Genomic DNA, 19,640 nt, shown 5'->3' on the forward strand with positions numbered 1-19,640 from the left:
GGAAGGGATGCAAGGTATGATTTTTCTTGCAGTGACTTGAAGAAGCTTTCTGGTAATTTTCTGTAGAATCTTCAAGTCAAACTGCACCAATTCGTGCCGTTCTGTATGTTTACTGTAATTGAGCAATTTCAGTTTTTGCCAAATTGGAATGTAATCACTGTCATATTCTAAATGACATTAGATAAGTTATTCATCAATTGGAGACACCTTAACCTAAAACCAAATGGGGATTTTTTGGTGATTTTATGATAACTGCAACCTTGAAGATAGATGTTGGCAGCATAAATGAATCGAGCTGCTCATTGCTGAGCTCAGTTTCGGCCCACATGAAGCTCGTTCAGCTTGTCAAGTAGGCTCTGTGAGCCACGAGCAGCTAATTTAGCATAAACAAGTCGAGCATGAAGAGATAGAGTTCAGCTCTGCAAATAAAAGAGATGCCAAACTGGTCCGTTGTAAGAGCTAAACCAGTTTTCAGACAATCGGATAAGATACTGTAGCTTTTTTGTCCATGGCATTCTATTCGACGGATAGTGCTAGGCTGCAGTCCTAGAACTACCATTGTGCATGTGCAGAGAGAGAGAGAGAGAGAGAGAGAGAGAGAGAGAGAGAGAGAGAGAGAGAGAGAGAGAGAGAGAGAGCATGTATGTATGTAACATATATTTAAGTCCAAGTGTGAGATTCAAAGGAAGGCTTAATTCCAAATTTGACAATGTTAAAATAAGGGACCACCAACTCGCTGCAACTTTAGTGTCATCATGAAAAAAGATGGAGCACCTTTCCAAAACAAAATATAGCATTTGAAAACAACCTACTCCAAAGAAATCGGAACAAAAGGGTGATATCTGGATCATGCGACAGAAGATGAAATCAAAATCAAATCACTTGGTAATTCTCTGTAATCAGCTGTGTATGGTGCGCAAATTTTGGTGGAGGACCTCTCTTGAGAGGCAAAATATTAACAACCTGCACAGTAGAAAAGTTTGAACATTTAAACAGTCAGAAACTTCCATGAGGTATAATGCACCAACCTAGGCCAAAACTCGTATCAACACTAAAGGCTCAGTGAGGGATGCAGAACTGTGGGTGACAAGCAAAATCTAATCCAGGTTGCATTCCTGAAATGCACCACGCGATATACTTTTGTCCCTCACAAATAGGAGTAGCAACAGCCTTGATTTGGTCAAAGGGACTAAAATATATGGAAATGATTTGAGAATTTAAAGAATAACTTGAATCAATACCCAGACTTGTTAGGACCCGAACTCTGTGGAGGACGGTCCTACGGATTCCGGCAAGCGGAATGAGGCACAGCTCCGGAGAGGGACATGCAGCATTGGGGGAGAGAGTCGTTTCTCCTGATCATATAGGGAAGCATGAGGTAGATGGGGTCGACAGCAAGGGAGGGAGAAAAAACGTTCTCTTTGAGTTGATGATGGGCGTGGAAAAAGAGGCGAGGGAGATATGTTCCCTCATACAACATGAACCAAGAACGAAACTAAGAGAAATCTCTAAATAAACTTCATTAATAATAAACTAAACAGAATATATATATATATTTACAAAGGACAAAATGATAAAAATACACACAATTCCCACCCTAGAGAGGACTCTAAGGGGGGCATCCCACCAGAGTCCCAGGATGGGGGGGTTTCTCTGCGGAGAGAGGAAAATTCCTATGAGCAGTTCCAATTGGGCAGGTTTTGACGGGCGGATCTAGATGGTCGAACCTGAGGCAGGAAAGGGTCCGTAACATAACCTTGCCAATCACCACAAAGAATATAACAATTCAATAAATTAACTATTTGAGTCGAATTGAAAAGTTCATATTTGGCTCAGCATTTTGATAAATCATTGTTTAACATACCAGGTTTATCAACTTCTAAGTTCCAAAATTCCAATACCATATCGGTCTGTTAGGCACCACAGGCACATATATCCTCCAAAAAATTCAAATGCATTTCAAAATCCACACACAAAGAATAGTTTAGACACATCCTGGATACGCATGAATGCATGATTTTGGTCTCCTTGAATGAAAGCACAGATTGGAACTCTACGACAGAGAATAGAAAATGCACAGAAAGCTTGAAATTCTAATGGACTAACCTTCACATTGCTGAACGTTTTTGCTGCGGTGAACCTTACATGTATGGGAAAAAATGCAGAACTATCTGCTGGTGGGACAACAAATTCCATAGATCCACTGCAAAGTGTAAAGAGTTATGAGAAATGAAAAAAAACTGGTGGTTGTTCTAATGGTTTCCTTGTTATTGCTTACCTCCTGTTTGAGCTATCAATCAGAAGAATAGACCACTCCAAAACAGAGCTCCTACTGTCATATCTGCATCCAAATTATGGTTAATAAAAATATTACCAATTCAATCGAAAGGTCAGGCTGTAGTAACATTTGTCAGTTGCAAAATGACAAGCTTCTGAAAAAAATTTACAGAGGCAGTACAATGACATTGGGCTACCTATGCTCAACTCAAGCTGGAGATGCTTTATACTATATTGATGTGACATGAACAGGCACGTGACACAACTTGGGCATGTTTGGTCCCGATAAGTGTTTTTAAGATTTTAAAACAAGGACATGTGGAGATGCACAGACACACACACACACACACACGAAATGTCCGCATGTATATTGTGTGTGTGCATGTGTATTTAAGTAATACATGATGCCTGTGTGATTGTATATTTAAAATTCACAATGTAAAGGAATAAATCACTAATGCATCCTAACATGCACAATTTTAACAACTATAAGCCATTAGAGTAATAAATACTAATAACAAATCTAAGGTTTAAAATTAACATACAAAATCATTGAAATCTTTTAAAAAGAGAGACAAGTACCTCAAAGATAAAAGATCAAACACATACAAGGGAAAAAAACAGATGAGTAAAGTACATAGAGTTGACCATGTCTGACATGGGTTTGACCATGGCCATCAAGTGTCTGGTGTGTCTAGTGTCTGTTCGTGTCACACGACACCCATGCTAAGTGAAGTGTCCTGTGACAGCTTTTAGAAATTTGAAGTGTTCAATTTGACCCAATTTTGGACAATGAATATTCAAGGTCTACTCTATCTTATCCTATCTTGCCAACATTTTGAGAAAAAACACAAAAAAATGAAAGAGAAAAAGGAAAATAAAAGCTATTCATATGTTCAGTAGAGGCAAAGTCAAGTACGATACCCAATAACCAAGGATTCTACAATATGATGTGGCATATAAATGTATCGAGCTGGAAAGACTCACCTCCATTCTCCATCAACCTGCCGGACATTTGGATGATCCCTCAATGCAGGAAGAGGAATTGAAATGACAACATCTTGTAAATCAAGCATAGATGAAGCTTCATACTCAATACTAACATATGTTTCTCCACCAGAAACAGAAGGCCAACAATTGACTGGAAAAAAAGAAAAGCATGATTAGATTAGAGAATGCAAAAAAGAAAACTACATTAGACAAGCTAGGAAACCTACTGCTAAGTGGTACATCAGACTCATCAGTGCTTTGCATTCTCCACTTTAAAAGCCCAACCCCTGCTGGATCACCAGTGCCAGTAGGGAAAGGTCTGTTGGGGTCCTTCAACCCTAATATATTTTCATTAGAAAATAATTCTTTGTTGATGTTTGGGTGAGTCTTGAACTGCAATGCAGAATTTGATTCACTTTCAATCTGAAAAGGAAGATAAAACAGGTGTAAGGGTTTGTTCTCAATGGTTATATAATAGATGTTGAAACACACACATGTGCACACATTACAATTAAGATTTACCAGCAGGCACAGATAGTACCACTATTGATTTTCAACCAATGCTCAAAGCTGGTCAAAATCCATTTGGATATACCAGCAGCAAGCCCTTCTATAGGGTTTAAATCTTTAATCACACAAAAGCCTATTTACAACATGACCTTTTTATTCCTAAGCATTTGGATCAGGGAACACAAGCATGATATTGATTTTACACTCTTTAGAGACAACTGTAAGTCTGTAATACCCCCTTTAACAAAGCCGCACCTTCAAAGCTCTTCTGATATTTCACAGACTCAAGCTAGCTAATGTGATATCTCGTTGGGAAGTGAAAGGTTCTCGTGGTCGAACAATAGGTCCATCCCTTGCTTGAGAAGGCTCAACTGCTTCCTTGGTTCTCAAGAGTAGACTTCGATAAATTCTCGGACATCTCTGATTTTATCAGTACATGCACCCTTTCAGACCATGGATTCTGATATTGCAGTACGGTTGCACTAAAAGGTGCAGACACTTCAGGTTTGGATCATGGTGGATGCGCTTACCTGACTTGAGGGATCAAATATGTCTTGTGGAAACAACCTATGAAGGGTAAATGGGCGGGAGGCTGGTTGTCAAGTTCAAAATGATTAGCATTAAATCAAAGAGTGGCTGGAGGATGAAGGGCAGAAATTCCACCTTATCAGAACATTGGAATCAGAATTATTACAGCTGAATAGTGTTGGATATCAAGGTGATCATCTATGCACGTATAAGAAGAGGGAGTTGGACAATAAAATTTCAGAGTTGATCAAAAACATTAATGAGTGGCATATTAGTGATGAATGCAGATGGAAGCAAAGGTCCAAAATCAGTTGGTTCCAAGCGGGGGATCAAAATACAAAGTTCTTTCGCATAGGAGTATGACTAATCACATTGAATTTATTCACATTAATGGATCAGTTATGGATGGAGATGCTCTGAATCCATGTGTTTCTAGGCACATTAAGAACATTTTTAGTGAACCCTCTTGTGATTTGTGCACAATCTCGAACCTACCTTTTAGAAGATCAGAGTTTCTGACTCCCTTAGGTTGCAGCATCCCTTTGCTTAAGATGGCATTGTGGTTGCTTCCTAAGGAGAAAACATGCAATCTGGACAGCTTTTGTTAGCAACACCCTACTGGGTACACTTCCAGGATCAGGTCCCTAATTGCTCCACTTATGATCCAAGTCCCACGGATCCAGGAATTGGTTCAAATGAGTTTTGGTCCAATGTATCCGGACCTGAATCTAAGAAGTGGGTGGGTCGGTCGGGTAAGCTAAAGGCAATGGATCAGACCACAGCGGGTTCAGGTTGATCTTAGTGAGGGGATGAATAAAGGAACCATTGGGGTACCCAGTTCCTTGCTGTGGTAGGAATGACAATGGAAATAGAAACTGTGTTTGGGTAAGGTAATGGATAGGTTTGGGGGTTGGGACTTGGGTCACTGGTAGCAGTGCGTTGGATCTGGTTCAGATTTTGACCATAGTCTAGGAATGGGGTAGAGTTGTCAGTTGATACATGGGAGGTCCAATAGGGACTGACAGGAATGGATATTGCGTTATGGCGAGTCAGGTCAGATGAGGCCCAAACTGGGTTAACAAGGCAAGCAACTCCGTTAGTCGAGAAAGAGGCCAGTTGGAGTAGACTAGGTCGAGTCAGGCTTCACAAGATGCAGCTTACGGGGAGAATATTGGCCTCAGTAAGGGAATTTGGTATTGCAAGTCCAGCAATGGAGCTGCCAATACTATGACGACCCCAACTCATTCCCGTTGAAAAGTGATTTTTTTTTAAACAATTGAGTGGGCCTTACATACATAACACAATCCAAACCACAAGGGATCTTATGTTAACCCAACAATCAACTAATTAATTTTATTCATCAATAATTAAAGTTTAAGAACATAATCAAATAAATGTCAATAATAATGGAGTCACACCGTCTCAAAGAAAATATCTGAAAGTAGTCACGCAACCTCGTAAGCCCCATGTAGCAGACGTCTTTATCACTGGGCTTCAGGTCCTGTGAAAAACATAAATGGCACAGGGTCAGAATCAAAGATCCTGCTTTTGAATTCTTTTAAAGATCAAAATAGGCAAAAAACATAAATCAAATTCATGCAAGTTTCAGAGGAAATAAACAACAACAATCTCATAACTCAATTAACCATTTAAGCAATTAACAATAATTATCATATAACAACAATATCTCACTTGAAACAAAACAGGTAAGAATGCATGAATTAATGCAGAATAGTAAATATACATTATTCCAATGCATATGCATGAATAACTTATTAAGTTATTATCAAAGTTTTCTTTTGTATGCATGTCCTTATTAAATACACACAAATTAAGTTCCACCAATAAAACCTGCAGATACTCAAAGCGAGGACAACAATTTCCAAAGTTCAAGATAGGTTTTCAGTTGTAGCTTAACACACAATTTGTATTTTATTAATGGGTTCCACATTTGGCCCTCGACCGATATCAAGAATCAACATCATTTATCGGAATATTAGAAATCAACATCTAATGTCGGGACAACAGGAAAATCAACATCCACTGATGTCACTTTCTTGGTATACCAATAACAACAGTTGTGTCTACAACACCAACCCTAGACAAAGTGGTTGAAAACTCCCTAAAACTGTGGCCGAGAGGTAAACCACCATATCGGATTTAGGGGCACAATCGTACACAAAGTTTTAGTATCCTCACGGTTCTCCAAAACCGCCATTCAGAATTCTCACACTGTAAAACAAACATCCAGGAAGAAAACATTAATTACACTGTTTTATTTCTTTTATCTTTTTATCAAAAGACAGATTCTTTACAAAAGCTTCGTTTTGCAAATCAACATGCAAAACCACAACATGGAACCTTGGTCCATTACAATATTTAACAGTGCAATTAATTTAGAAAACCAATAATTTCATATGGATTTTTGCAATGCATAAAACGGACCTTAGAGCAACACATGCTTCTGGCCCACAGTGGTTCATATTCAGACTACTAATGCATCTCATGCAAAAACCACGATGAACATGTAACTAGGCAATCATTTAGCATGTCCACAAATGCACATTCATTCACCCACAATATGAATGTACATGAAAAATATATTACATATGCATATGAACACATGCTTGCAACATACATCATGTCTCATGATTCATCTCATGCATAATATGCAAACATGCACATGATCCTGTTAATGCAACAACATTATAACTTCATAATTCACGTGTTCATAATATGCATATCTATACCAACATTGTATTAAATATCATGATCATATGTAAACAACAAATATTTTTGCCAATTTGGGCATGCTCGAGATTCAAAACATGAGTAACAATCCCGAAACTATACTACGCCACACACAGAACAACACTAAGACTCCATTGGCAATCGGCGGGGCTTAGACAAAACAATCATGACCCCAGCTAATGACCATACAACAACAACAACAACTACTACGCCTTCATCCCAAAACAATTGGGGTCAGCGATATGAACCAAAAAAAGAAATTCATTTTGGGTCTTCCACATGAATCCTTTTCCTCCAATCATTTCTATCCAACGCCATGTCCTCGGTGAGGTTCAAAGCATTCATATCCTTTCCTATCATCTCCATCCAAGTCTTCCTAGGCCTACCCCGACCTCTTTTAGCTAATGACCATATGTAGTCTTAATTATTTTCTGCACATATATGATGACTCTTAACAACACCAAAACACATATTTTTCTGCACCAACCAAGCATATATGTGATGCCACAGTATGCAGCCTAAGCAGTCATATTTAAGCATGTTTTTAGGTGATATGAGCATGCAAATAAACAGCCAAAAGAGTATGTACTGCAATCATATATTGAACATGCATGGACAGTCACATACAATATGCATTTTCAATATCACTTTATAAGCATGGGCAGTTATATATAACATGCATTTTCGGTATCAATGTATGAACATGAACAATCACATATAACATGAAACTTGGTGCCACTTTATATAGCACAACAACCTCATATAAACCTGAGATTTGGTGACACCTTATAAGGCATAACAGTCAGTGAAATGGTCCTGTGAACAATTATATGGACAGTCCAAAAAACAGCCATATAGCAGTCCGAGAATCGGTCTTATAACAATCCGAAAATCAGTCTTATGACAATCCAAAAAAATCGGTCTTATGACCTAAATCATTTCATAAAACTTGGATTTATATTAAGTCCAAAACCAGAGTTAACAAAATTTTCATTTAAGCTAAAGTCGAGTTTAGAAATCAACTAAAAGCCCAGATCCTTCTATTCTAAAGTCGATTCTTAATTAATCCCAACAAAGGTATTCTTTAGAAGTACAAATTGACAAACTGTTTTTTATGTCCAATAAACATGTTTCAAAACATGGGTCATATCAAACTGTGCTAAATGCATGACTGTTAACGGGTCGGATCTGACCCAGATCTGGCCAGTACCGAACCCTACAGGGTTAGGGTTTGTTGATAATAATAGACTCTATCAGAATTAAAGTAAGATTATATATATATATATAGTCAAATAGCAGTCATATGACAATCTAGAAAACCGTCATATGACAGTCCAGAAAACTATCATGTATTAGTCCAAATAACAGGCATATGAGAGTCCCGGAAGACTGTCATATAACAATCCAGAAACAGTCTTATGACAGTCCAAAAATCTGTCAGTTAACCTGCACTTCGGACTTTATATATACATGTATCTTTCTCCCTTATATATTTTTTTGAAACTGCCCAGCCCCCATATATATATATATACCATTACTTGAAAAGAAAAATCAATGCATGATAAAACTGTATGTGTATTGAATTTAAACATGCCTATTTAATTAAAAAACAATGCATGGTAAACAAATATTTTACATGTATCAAATCTGAATGTGCTTAACAGAAACTGCATATACATCTTAAAATGAATTCAGAATCCCATATATATATATATATATATGCATTCACATATGTATGCATATAAACATGAGCAGTCTATTTATGACATAAAAAAATTTACAACTATAGGCATGGGAAAGAGAACTGTTTGAACCAGAGTTGCCGGAAGATTCTTAGGTAGGTGGGAAGCTCGCTTCCCGTAAACTCGCTTCGGAAGCACGATACTCCTCGCTTCCGAAACTTCATGGGAAGCTCGATTCCCCCATGCTTCTTCTATACTTCTCATACACATGGTTTATGCATACTATATGCTTTTCTCACGTTTCTTTTCATCTTTTTCATGTATTTTCTCACATTTTCACTCATTTCCATGTACTTTCTTTAAATTGGTAACCATCATTGTTAGATTTTAACAAAAATTTAACTCTTTTACGGAAAAATCATGAAATATAACAATGATCAATTTTATTTTAGTTTTTATTTGATTCCATATTGCTTTATTTTTTATTCATATTTCGCTTTTAAATTGAAACTTTGCTTCCCGCTTCATATAAATTTTAAAATGCCTCGCTTCCCGCTTCCCGTATCGTTTCCCGCTTCCGCTTCCTAGTTTGGCAACCTTGATTTGAACAATAGACATATTATCATTTAAATCCGCAGATCTTGAACAGATTTGTGCATTTGTGGTGATATTGGACGATCAGAGAGGAAGAGCTTCTTCTTCTTCTTCTTCTTCTTCTTCTTCTTCTTCTTCTTCTTCTTCTAGAGGGAATCCTCTAGAGGGTGACGCCCCTCTAGGGTTTCCCATATGGGTATGGAAATAGAGCTTTCTCATGTGGGACTCTATCTCCAACTCTTCTTTCCTTATTTCTTTATGTTGACTTTTTTTCTACTTACTACCTCTTTTAATATTTACCTTATTTTTTTGTTTACTCAACCAAATTGGGTTCTTCTAGAGACCCTAATTATTTGGTAACTACCACATCTAATAAATTTCGGAATTAATTAATTTTTAATAATAATTAATTAATTTTTAATAATAATTATTTAATTATTTATTAAATAATAAATGTTCAAAAAAATCTAGAAGGTGTCTTACCCATCAAGGAGTCTTTTTAACTTCAAATTTCATTAAATTAAACCTTTGTACTAAATTTAAACCTTTAATTTTGTTGGACCTGAATATTAGATCTGGATCCAGATCCAAATCCAAATCCAAATCCATATCCAATATCCATATAGATCTAAAACTAGACCAGATCCTAATTAATATAGGTCTTGGATTGGATTCAGATCCATATTAACTTGAATCATATGGATCAGATCTAGTTGAAATTTTCAGTCTCAGGACAAACCTATCTCCACACTGCATCCACAATTACAAAGTGCAAACTTTTTAGCATCATGGAAGAAATCCTCTATCTATCTATCTTATATAAATTGAAAATTGTAATATATTTTTCATCATACAAAATAAACAAAAATGATATTGACCCTTATTTCATTGAGTGGAAATATTGAAATAGTAGTAGTATAAAATGGATAATCACCAAACATGCTACAGTAATTGTGGCGTGATCCCGAAGAACAATTTATAAGTGTGTGCCCCTTTTCATTAGGGGGATAGGCGGGAAGCAGAGTGTTCTGCCCCCCTCTCTCTCTTAAAAGGGCCAAGCACTTTATGAGTGTTGGTCCAGAACACTGGACCACGCCTCGGGGACAGCCGGTACCTAGCACCAGTCGATAGGGCTGAACACCTTGTTAATTGTTTGGTGACGAACTCTGTCTACTTTCTACAGTAAATGAATGGCTAACTAGTTACCTGTAAAGGAGAGATAAACTTGAGAGACAGCTTGTGTGTTGCAGCTGCATGACCTTCAGACTTCAATCAATCCAGACCCGTCTCATCGAGGCAAGCCTTTTTTGAAAAAATGTGATTTTCGGGCCAACCGTAGCCCGAATTCAGAATTATAAAATATCGTTAAATTCAAAATTTTAAGGCGCATATAATAATATAGAACTAGAATTTTGCCTGAATTTAACCCAAATTTCGCTTAATTTTAAAGGTCGAAAATAAAAGTTTTTATCACATTTCAATTGGCTCATTTGAGTCTTGTTGATGAGACCTGGGCCGAACCCAGATTCAATTGACGCCACCTAATATCGAGTATTTTACCGATGTTTTTATAACACTTGGCCAAATTTTCAAAACCCAGAATTTAACTTAGTGTAAAAACACACGATATTACAAATACTAACTCATTTAGTGAGTCCAGATCAACCAGCTTAGGTTCAAAATGTGACTCAACATCTAGCTTCAGATTGCACACCACCTATGATTGGATGCTCTTGGGCTGCAATGATGGTGTTGCACCACAAACTCTTAATTTCAGTAGTTTATAATAATTTAAAAAATTTGAGGCCTCTTATCAACCGATTAGTCTCACCTATGCTCACTAGACCTTTTAGGGGTGTGACACCTAGCGTTTTTGACTAATAGTAGCAAATTGTCTTCTACCCTCTCTGAGGATCTTCAAGACATTGACTGTTCCGTAACCCTAATTGATGCATGATGATTACTTTCCTATGTCACATGGGTATGGGTGTGGGGATGAGGCACTTCCAAAAAACCCGGGTGCGGGGGTGCAGAATATATATATATATATATATATATATATATATATATATATATATATATATATATATATATATATATATATATATATATATATATATATATATATATATATATATATAAAAGTCCAAAAGTTGGAGATAAATGACCCTGGGTGCGTTGACTGCACCTAGGGTCATGTTGACCGCATCGGGTGCGGGTGCGGGTGCGGCACCTAGTTGGAGAATCCCTGTGACATATATTTAAAAAAAAAATTCTTGGCAATTTTTTTAAGTCCAAAAAATTGGACCAAAATGACCCTAGGTGCGTTGACCACACCCAGTGCTGCACCCGCGTCGCGTCGCGTCGACGCGGGTGCGGCACCCTGCTAGCCGAATCCCTGTGACATAGTTACCTATGTCACATGGGTGCGGGGATGCGGCAATATATATATATATATATATATATATATATATATATATATATATATATATATATATATATATATATATATATATATAAAGTCCAAAAGTTGGACATAAATGACCTTGGGTGCGTTGACTGCACCCAGGGTCAGATTGACCGCATCGGGTGCGGGTGCGGCACCTAGTTGGAGAATCCCTGTGACATTAAAAAAAAAATTCTTGGCAATTTTTTTTTAAGTCCAAAAAATTGGACCAAAATGACCCTGGGTGCGTTGACCGCACCCGGTGCGGCACCCGCGTCGCGTCGACGCGGGTGCGGCACCCTGCTAGCCGAATCCCTGTGACATAGATAGTTACTTTCTATTCTTGTGGACAGTTTGGTGGCAGTTTTCACCAATTCCCACTGTAATAATTAATTCTTTGAACAAAGATTTGAAGTAATCAATGAAGATGGAAAAAATGAAATGCACAAAAAATCAGCCAAGAAGGGAAACAAAGGTCTGTTCTGTCCACATGAGAAGAAAGCAATCACCTGGACTTGAATGAATCCGTCTTCCGTGTTCAGGATTTGCAGTGAAAGTGTTCCTTGGACATCAAAATTGCTAACCCCGCCATCTTGCTTCAAAGTCACATTGATCTTTTCTTCCACTGTCAATGTAATGGGATCAGAAGGTAAGGGAGCAGATGCTCGTGACTGCCCCGGAGCGGGTTTCACATCTTCAAGAATCACTTCACCCTCAGCCTTTAGAGACTCCAAGAACTGGTTAGTTTTCTGTGTTTTCCCAAGTTGCATACCAAGGCCTTTAGGAGGAGCAGTTGCAGCAGAGGTTGGTCGACCTGACAATGTATCATATGCATCAGTGGATAACCTATGCAATTATCACAGATAGTTGACATATGTCCAACTAGTCAAATGTCCTAGTGTAATTATTGATGCCAAACTGATACTTCAATTTCTGAAGAATTCAGTTTACTGCTCTAGGTTGTATAGCTATATGACTGAAATCTAAAAAGCAACCCGTGAGTTACAAAATCCAGATTGTTCACATCACTCTAATATCTTCAAATTAAAAGATTGTGCAATTTAATAAGCAAAGGACAGACCTTTTGATTTAGTTGATGTCTCCATATCATTGCCCAATCCAAATCCGGAACCACTACCAAAGCCACCTCCACCACCTGATATGCTCATATCACTGAAGCTACTTTCAATTCTGCCAGAACCAGGCATCTGTAGAGACATAAATCCACCTTTTTCTCCTCTATTCTTCTCAATCTGAAAACAGAAAACAAGGGGAGAAAAAGTAGTTAGAAACTTAGAAGTTATGGAATGAGCTACCAGCCTTTCTTTCTAAAAAGACCATGAAGATGGACCATGTTTTGCAATGCAAAACAAAAAATCATAAAAGAAAAGTGAAACCTTGCTCTTGTCAATCTCACTAGCTTTTCTCTTCATGACATCCTTGGTTTCATTTATCTTGCTCTGCATTACAAGCTTGTGAAGCCTTTCCTCATGACTCTCCATTTCACAGTATTGCTTAACTTGTGCAACAGTTACACTCTCTCTATGGCCCAGAGATATGACCTCATCAAAAGCAAAGATTAACTCAAATGCCATCTGGCAAACACCTTCTTCATCTAGAGAAGGAGAATATTCAGGAACCTGTACAGAAGGCATTAGTCAGATATAAATGGCCCCAAGTAATCCAAAAATAAAAAAGGTACAAATTAATTAATTCAGCTTGATCCTGCCACAAGTGGCAACTGTGTCTATGGTCCTAAGAAAAGGTGATTCTTCCCAGCTTTTCAAAAGCTACAGAAGAAATTGCCACAAAATAATAACATGAAAGAAATAAGTCCCAACCAAGGTTGCCAAACTAGGAAGCGGAAGCGGGAAACGATACGGGAAGCTAAAGCGAGAAGCGAAGCATTTTAAAATTTATAGGAAGCGGGAAGCGAAGTATCAATTTAAAAGCAAAATATTAAAAAAAATGAAGCAATATGGTAATTGAATAGGAATCGAACAAGAAACAAATAAAAACTAAAATAAAATTGATCATTCTTATATTTCATGATTTTTCAGTAAAAGAGTTCATTTTTTGTTAAAATCTAACAAAGATGGTTACTAATTTAAAGAAAGTACATGTAAAGTGAGTAAAAGCGTGAGAGAAAATACATGAAAAACATGAAAAGAAAAGTGAGAAAAACATATAGGAAGCATAGACCATGTGTGTGAGAAGCATAGAAGAAGCGTGGGGGAATCGAGATTCCCATGAAGTTTCGGAAGCGAGGAGTATCGCGCTTCCGAAGCGAGTTTCCGGGAAGCGAGCTTCCCACCTACCTAAGAAGCTTCCGGTAACTCTGGTCCCAACTCTATGAGAAGTTAAAAAAAAAATTAACAAAATGCTAGATAGATGCAGGGTCCAGCTAAGAGCTTTCATTTCTCGGTACATTTTCTATGAGATATTTCACATAGTTGCTCCAAATTTTGGTAGAAATGTCAGCAGTTTCAGCAATCTGTTCAGTTATAAAATTCTCAAACTCTCTAAACCATCATTTTAGTTACTGCTGTAGTATTGGCCTAAATTACACTTCTGATCCTAGCAGTCTATGACTTCTCATTTGCTGACCCAGACATAAATGATTATTTAAATTAGAGGTTCATTACATGAAAACAGAAGAATTCTCAATTTCAAGTTCATTGTATGAAAAGAAAAATACTTTCAACTTCAACAAAAGCAGATTCCATGTCCAAAGCAGTTTCAACTAATGAAAGACAATATGTTATGAGATGAATTAATTGGATACCAGTTTGGATAGCAGCCTCAAGGTCTCCAAATCTTCAAGTATGTTACTCTGTTTGTTTGTAACAAGAAGCAGGTATAAAGCTTCTATTGGTTGGTAGACATAGCGAACGTTTTCAGTCTCAACATAGGTGTGCTGTTTCCCAGTGCCAACCAACTTAGGAAATGCTGCCAGTAACCCTTCAATCCTGATGCGGGACATTTCCACAAACTGCCTTGATACCAATGCTGGAAACAACAGTAGCCGGCCCATAAGCAATCTAAACTATCAATAGAAGTAAGGTGGGAAATTCTTGAAACATAAGGAAGAATGTGATGAATCAAGGGAGCTGCAAGGTTGTGTGCAACAATGTCTTAGTATATGATGAACTCTCCACATAACAATGTCTTGCTCACTAGTTCCCTCTAAGGCCATTTCAGCAGTTGCTCATTATTGTACAAAGTTTGTGCATGTGTGCACACATACATTTTGCCTGAATGAACATAACAAGACAACTTGAATGCAACCCCAAAACAAGTCAAACAATGATATCCAGCAAAAATGGAAAAGAACAACCAAACTGTTCCTTGAAATATAATCAGCATCAAATGAAGCTCAAGTCTTATTTTCAACATAAAAGTGGTGAATAAGTTGCCCTTCTCCCAATCCCTTGCCCTCACCAACCCAGAAGAAGCAGCTATGCTAAATGATAAATTATCCACTCCAGTTCATAAGATAATGTCTCAAAGCTGGAATTTGTCATTAAAATGTTTAAAATTTGGTTCAAGTCAAAATACAAATATTTTTATTAGGTCCTTTCTCCATTCCCAAAATTGTGATGAAATTCATTAGGCATATGAATTTTGTTCATGTGCTCATGCTCTTGTGCATGAACCAGTCTGGTGTGCCTACATGTACTCATGCAACTCATGGAAATCTAGCTCACCTTTACCAGACTTGCTGATAATAGAAGCTGCAAGAACCACCTATTTAAGAAATGGGAAAAATATGATATTAGTAATGATGCAATAGATAAACATGGATGTCAGATCAATTAGAGAAAACATTATGCAACCAGAGAGATCGCCCTTGATTCTAAATGTAATGTATCTGTCATAGAATTAATTTGAAGAAAGCTAGAGAAAATTAGAAATAACATATTGAAGAAAACCAGAATTTTACCATTGTGAAGCTCTCCAACAGCCAAAAAATGGATAGTTTAAATAAAGCACCGCTGCAGTTGACCTGGATCAAGCAGCTACCACAACAATGCCCTGTGAAATTGGAAGAAGAATAAAAACAATAAAAAACAGATATATTCAATGGTTTACCATTCGAGCTTGGAGTAAAGAGTAAAATAACTATCTCCATAAGCATTTCAGAGCAAATAAGAGCTCAAATAAAAACCCAAGATGTGGACATGAGCTCCACACAAAGATCTAAGGCCAAAAGAAAAAATACCATGCCATAGAGAATTGAGTGTAATTGTTTGTTAATCAATAACCATGGACACTAGTAAAGAAAACCAACTAGGAACATATCTGTGATAATGAAACGACAGCTACAAAATATTTCAGCTACTTGACTAAATACAAAATTTCTCCTAAAAGAACATATTGACAGTTAATTCCAATGTAGTGTGGTGTGTACAAGATGAACCAAGATCTTTCATTAGTCTAGTTTACTCTTGTGTCCTAACACATGAACTTCTGTTTTCTAAAGCACCAGAAAAGCAGAACTGACCAAAGAAAAAGAAACAAAAAATGATTTGAATTTGATAAATGGACTGGTGGAGTTGCATTATCTTTTAACCAAGAGGTCTCAGGCTCAAATCCTACACGTGAATATCCCCGAGCTGGTTATCAGAAAACAGAGAAGAAAATGAAAAGGATTAGGGCAATATATGAGGGGGTGGGAGAGTAGACAAAGAGCCAGCCGTCACACATGTGATATTTGGTCACAAGTTCATATAATATGATTTCATTTTCTGCATTTGGTCCAAACCCACTCATGGAAGACTATCCTGTTTGACCACACACCACACCAGTAGTAGCACACTATCTATGTCACATGGGTGCGGGAGCGGGTGTGCTGCACTTTCAAAAAACTTGGGTGCAGGGGTGCGGCAATATATATATATATATATATATATATATATATATATATATATATATATATATATATATATATATAAAGTCCAAAAGTTGGACATAAATGACCCTGGGTGCATTGACTGCACCCAGGGTCAGGTTGACCGCATCGGGTGCGGGTGCAGGTGCGGGTGCGACACGGGTGTGGCACCTAGTTGAAGAGTCCCTGTGACATAGCACACTATATTTTATATTTGCGATATCAGACTTGAATACTTTGATGATAAAAGGTGATAGAAATTCAAAGCTTTGATCTTTCTTTTATTATGTAATCAGGCCTATCAGGCTTAAAGTTTTGTTGTGCCATCATACAAGCATTGAGAACTACTTATTCACACTGCAAAAAATGTTCCTTACAGAATTTCTTTTTCCTGTCTAAACAAAAAACATGACTTTCCCTAGCTATAGACAAGTCCATCAAAATTGTCATCCTAGTGTTTGTTTGTATATATATAAATATAGGAAGCTACATATTATCCATGTATCCTCAAGTACACATCATGAGCCTTCCTTGTGCAGAACATGCAATTCTTCCTCTCCAAGGCACATCCACCCAATTTTTTGATGAACCACTACCCCCACATTTCTGCCTATTTTCTCGCTCAATAGCCAGTGGCCAGATTTTGTGCCTTTATGAAAATATCAGGTCAATGAGTGAAGACTCCATAATAAACCCTCAAATAGGATTTTATATATTAATGAATCACTTTATCGGTTTATCCTCACCAGCTTGAAATTTCTATCTTCCCTAACAATGTTATAAGCTTCTGTTAAAGAAGTTGCATTGGGCAGATTATATATTAATGAACCATTTTATTCTCATCACCTTGAAATTTCTATCTTCCCTAACAATGCTATATATGCTTCTGTGAAAGAAGCCGTATTGGGAAGTCATGACTATACACAACTTACTTTCTCAAACAAGGTCATCAAACTGGGATACCAGCATGCACTACATTCAGGTCAATGAGAGTTTACACATCCAAAATAAGCACTCAAATGGTCGCACGGAAGTCAAGATTATGAACCTCTCAAATACAGCAAAAGCTCAATCAAAGTCAAAACCAACATATATACAGTAAGCAAAATTCACATCAAACACAACCACACTCTAGATGCCAAAGATGAAAAAAGGAGCTTCATTCTAACAAATCCAAGATCATCACCAAAAAAAAAAAAAAACCACTGACCATTGTCCTGCTGATGACATTTTATTGACAATCACTAGCCCCTATTAGCAACTATGTCACACAGATACTCCATTTTGGCCCCCCGTATTGTGTCCCCTTGTATACTAGTCATACAGAAAACTTTATAAAAATGGCTGTATCCCCGTATCCACATCCGTATCCATGAGACATAGATCAGCAACTAAAGTATCTCTACAAGCCATGTTCTTTCAAAGGAAAACAATTTTGCTACTGATCTGTTAAGCTTAAGGAAATCCTAATAACTGCCAGCTGCCATGTGTGGAAGGTACACCAGACTTTTTGCGGAATGTCCATCTCTTTGATAATTCTTAAAAATACTCCTGCTATTGTACATTTGGCAGAATTACCGTGCAAGTTTAATTTTTAGGTTTTATCCTCAGTCTCCCTATCAGTATCTCTATTAATACATCATACATGAGAAAATCCAACACAAAAGAAAAAAGAAAAAAGAAATATGAGCAGCCCTGACAACGGATCTAGAGATTTAACAACTAGACATGGTTAAAACACCAAGTCCTGCAAAATCACGGCATCCTAAAGATGCCATTGATTTTAAAAATAGAAGACTAATGATCTTAAAAATAGACGAAATACAATTTGTTAAGGTGATCGATCAAAGAGATAGATCCACACCAAATAAACCATGGTATCCACAAACTATTTCCATCAAATAACTCAGATCGCATGGTTTCAGTGGGAACCATAGCCCAATCTTAAGAAGAAGAAGCCTTCCTTGAAGGCCATTGTAGAAAATTCATTGATTCAACCTGTTCAATTTGCAATACTATAAACCAAGATCTGATTATGAAGATAACTAACAAATCAAACATTGTCGAAGTGAAAATTACAACTACGTGTCAGTTTATCGATTGCATCGGTAATTGAGATGCAACTCCAGTTCTCGTAGATCCAATCATTCCTAAAAACCAAAATCTATGAATTATCAAGGATCTAACGCATCATTTCTCTAGGCCCAGATTTCCAAATTGAGAGGTTCGAGTGAATCCTTTGTGCAAAATAAAAGTTGGGTTTTGGATCACTTCTGTGATTTCGAGGTAGAAGCAGAAAATTAATCACCAATTTATGAAAATAAAGAGTTCCCCCTCAGAAGTTGATGATGATTCTGAGGCACAATATCCAAATTCGAAACAACCCACCGTTCCAAAATAATAAAAAAATAAATAAAAAGACACAAATCCCATCCACATCTAGTTTGATTTTAGAGAGAGAAAGAGGGGTTAAAAATCGAGATCTAGTTTCAGATCCGAGAGAGAGAGAGAGAGAGAGAGAGAGAGAGAGAGAGAGACTAACCTGCAAGAGCGGTGTGTAACGCCTGCCGGCACGATTCTAGCAAAGGAAGAGAGAGAGAGAGGTTTTAACTTTAAGGGAGTGTGGAAACGGGTCAGGGACTCGGGGCCAATGTCTAATCCAAACCGAATTTATTAACTTTCTGGACCTGAAGCCAGAATCTGTTCAGCGAACCGATCCACTGGGTCTACATCTGACCGTGAAATCACCTACTTGTTGGCCGAGTTTGGCTCGGCCATTTGCTAACCCGATGTCCAGTAGCCTACCACCCACGACAATGTCATCGGTTTGGATATATCACCAACCCGAAATCCATATTATGGAGTTTGGGTTTGGCGTCCAGGTCCATTTCAAAAGATTGTTTGGACCTCAACTCTTCAGATGAAACCTCACCAGCTACATTGGTCAAGCATCTGCCAGATGGATCCATAG

The 19,640-nt window shown here is 37.5% G+C and overlaps 1 protein-coding gene across 1 annotated transcript; it reads right to left on the reverse strand.

Moving 5' to 3' along the window:
* Positions 1-659: 659 nt before the first annotated feature.
* On the reverse strand, positions 660-19,237 carry LOC149827500 (coatomer subunit delta-2-like). Its single transcript, XM_090020335.1, has 12 exons — positions 19,212-19,237; positions 15,722-15,813; positions 15,486-15,525; positions 14,564-14,787; positions 13,176-13,418; positions 12,860-13,031; positions 12,288-12,592; positions 3,495-3,690; positions 3,265-3,418; positions 2,279-2,341; positions 2,107-2,203; positions 660-963 (listed from the first exon to the last, which is right to left on the reverse strand). The coding sequence occupies exons 2-12, from the start codon at positions 15,722-15,724 to the stop codon at positions 874-876; spliced, it is 1,587 nt and encodes a 528-aa protein (XP_089876461.1). The 5' UTR covers positions 15,725-15,813; positions 19,212-19,237; the 3' UTR covers positions 660-873.
* Positions 19,238-19,640: the final 403 nt, after the last annotated feature.

Source organism: Nuphar pumila, chromosome 10 (assembly GCF_984573655.1).
Source record: "Nuphar pumila chromosome 10, dmNupPumi1.hap1.1, whole genome shotgun sequence".
Classification (NCBI taxonomy): domain Eukaryota; kingdom Viridiplantae; phylum Streptophyta; class Magnoliopsida; order Nymphaeales; family Nymphaeaceae; genus Nuphar; species Nuphar pumila.

Bases quoted from the DNA above. Each gene is read 5' to 3' on its own strand.
- LOC149827500 (XM_090020335.1), bottom strand. The intron at 13,032-13,175 runs GTTTCACTTTTC...TTCTGTTTTCAG, and splicing joins GTGAGATTGACAAGAGCAAG to ATTGAGAAGAATAGAGGAGA. The intron at 964-2,106 runs GTTAGTCCATTA...TCTACTGTGCAG, and splicing joins AAACGTTCAGCAATGTGAAG to GTTGTTAATATTTTGCCTCT.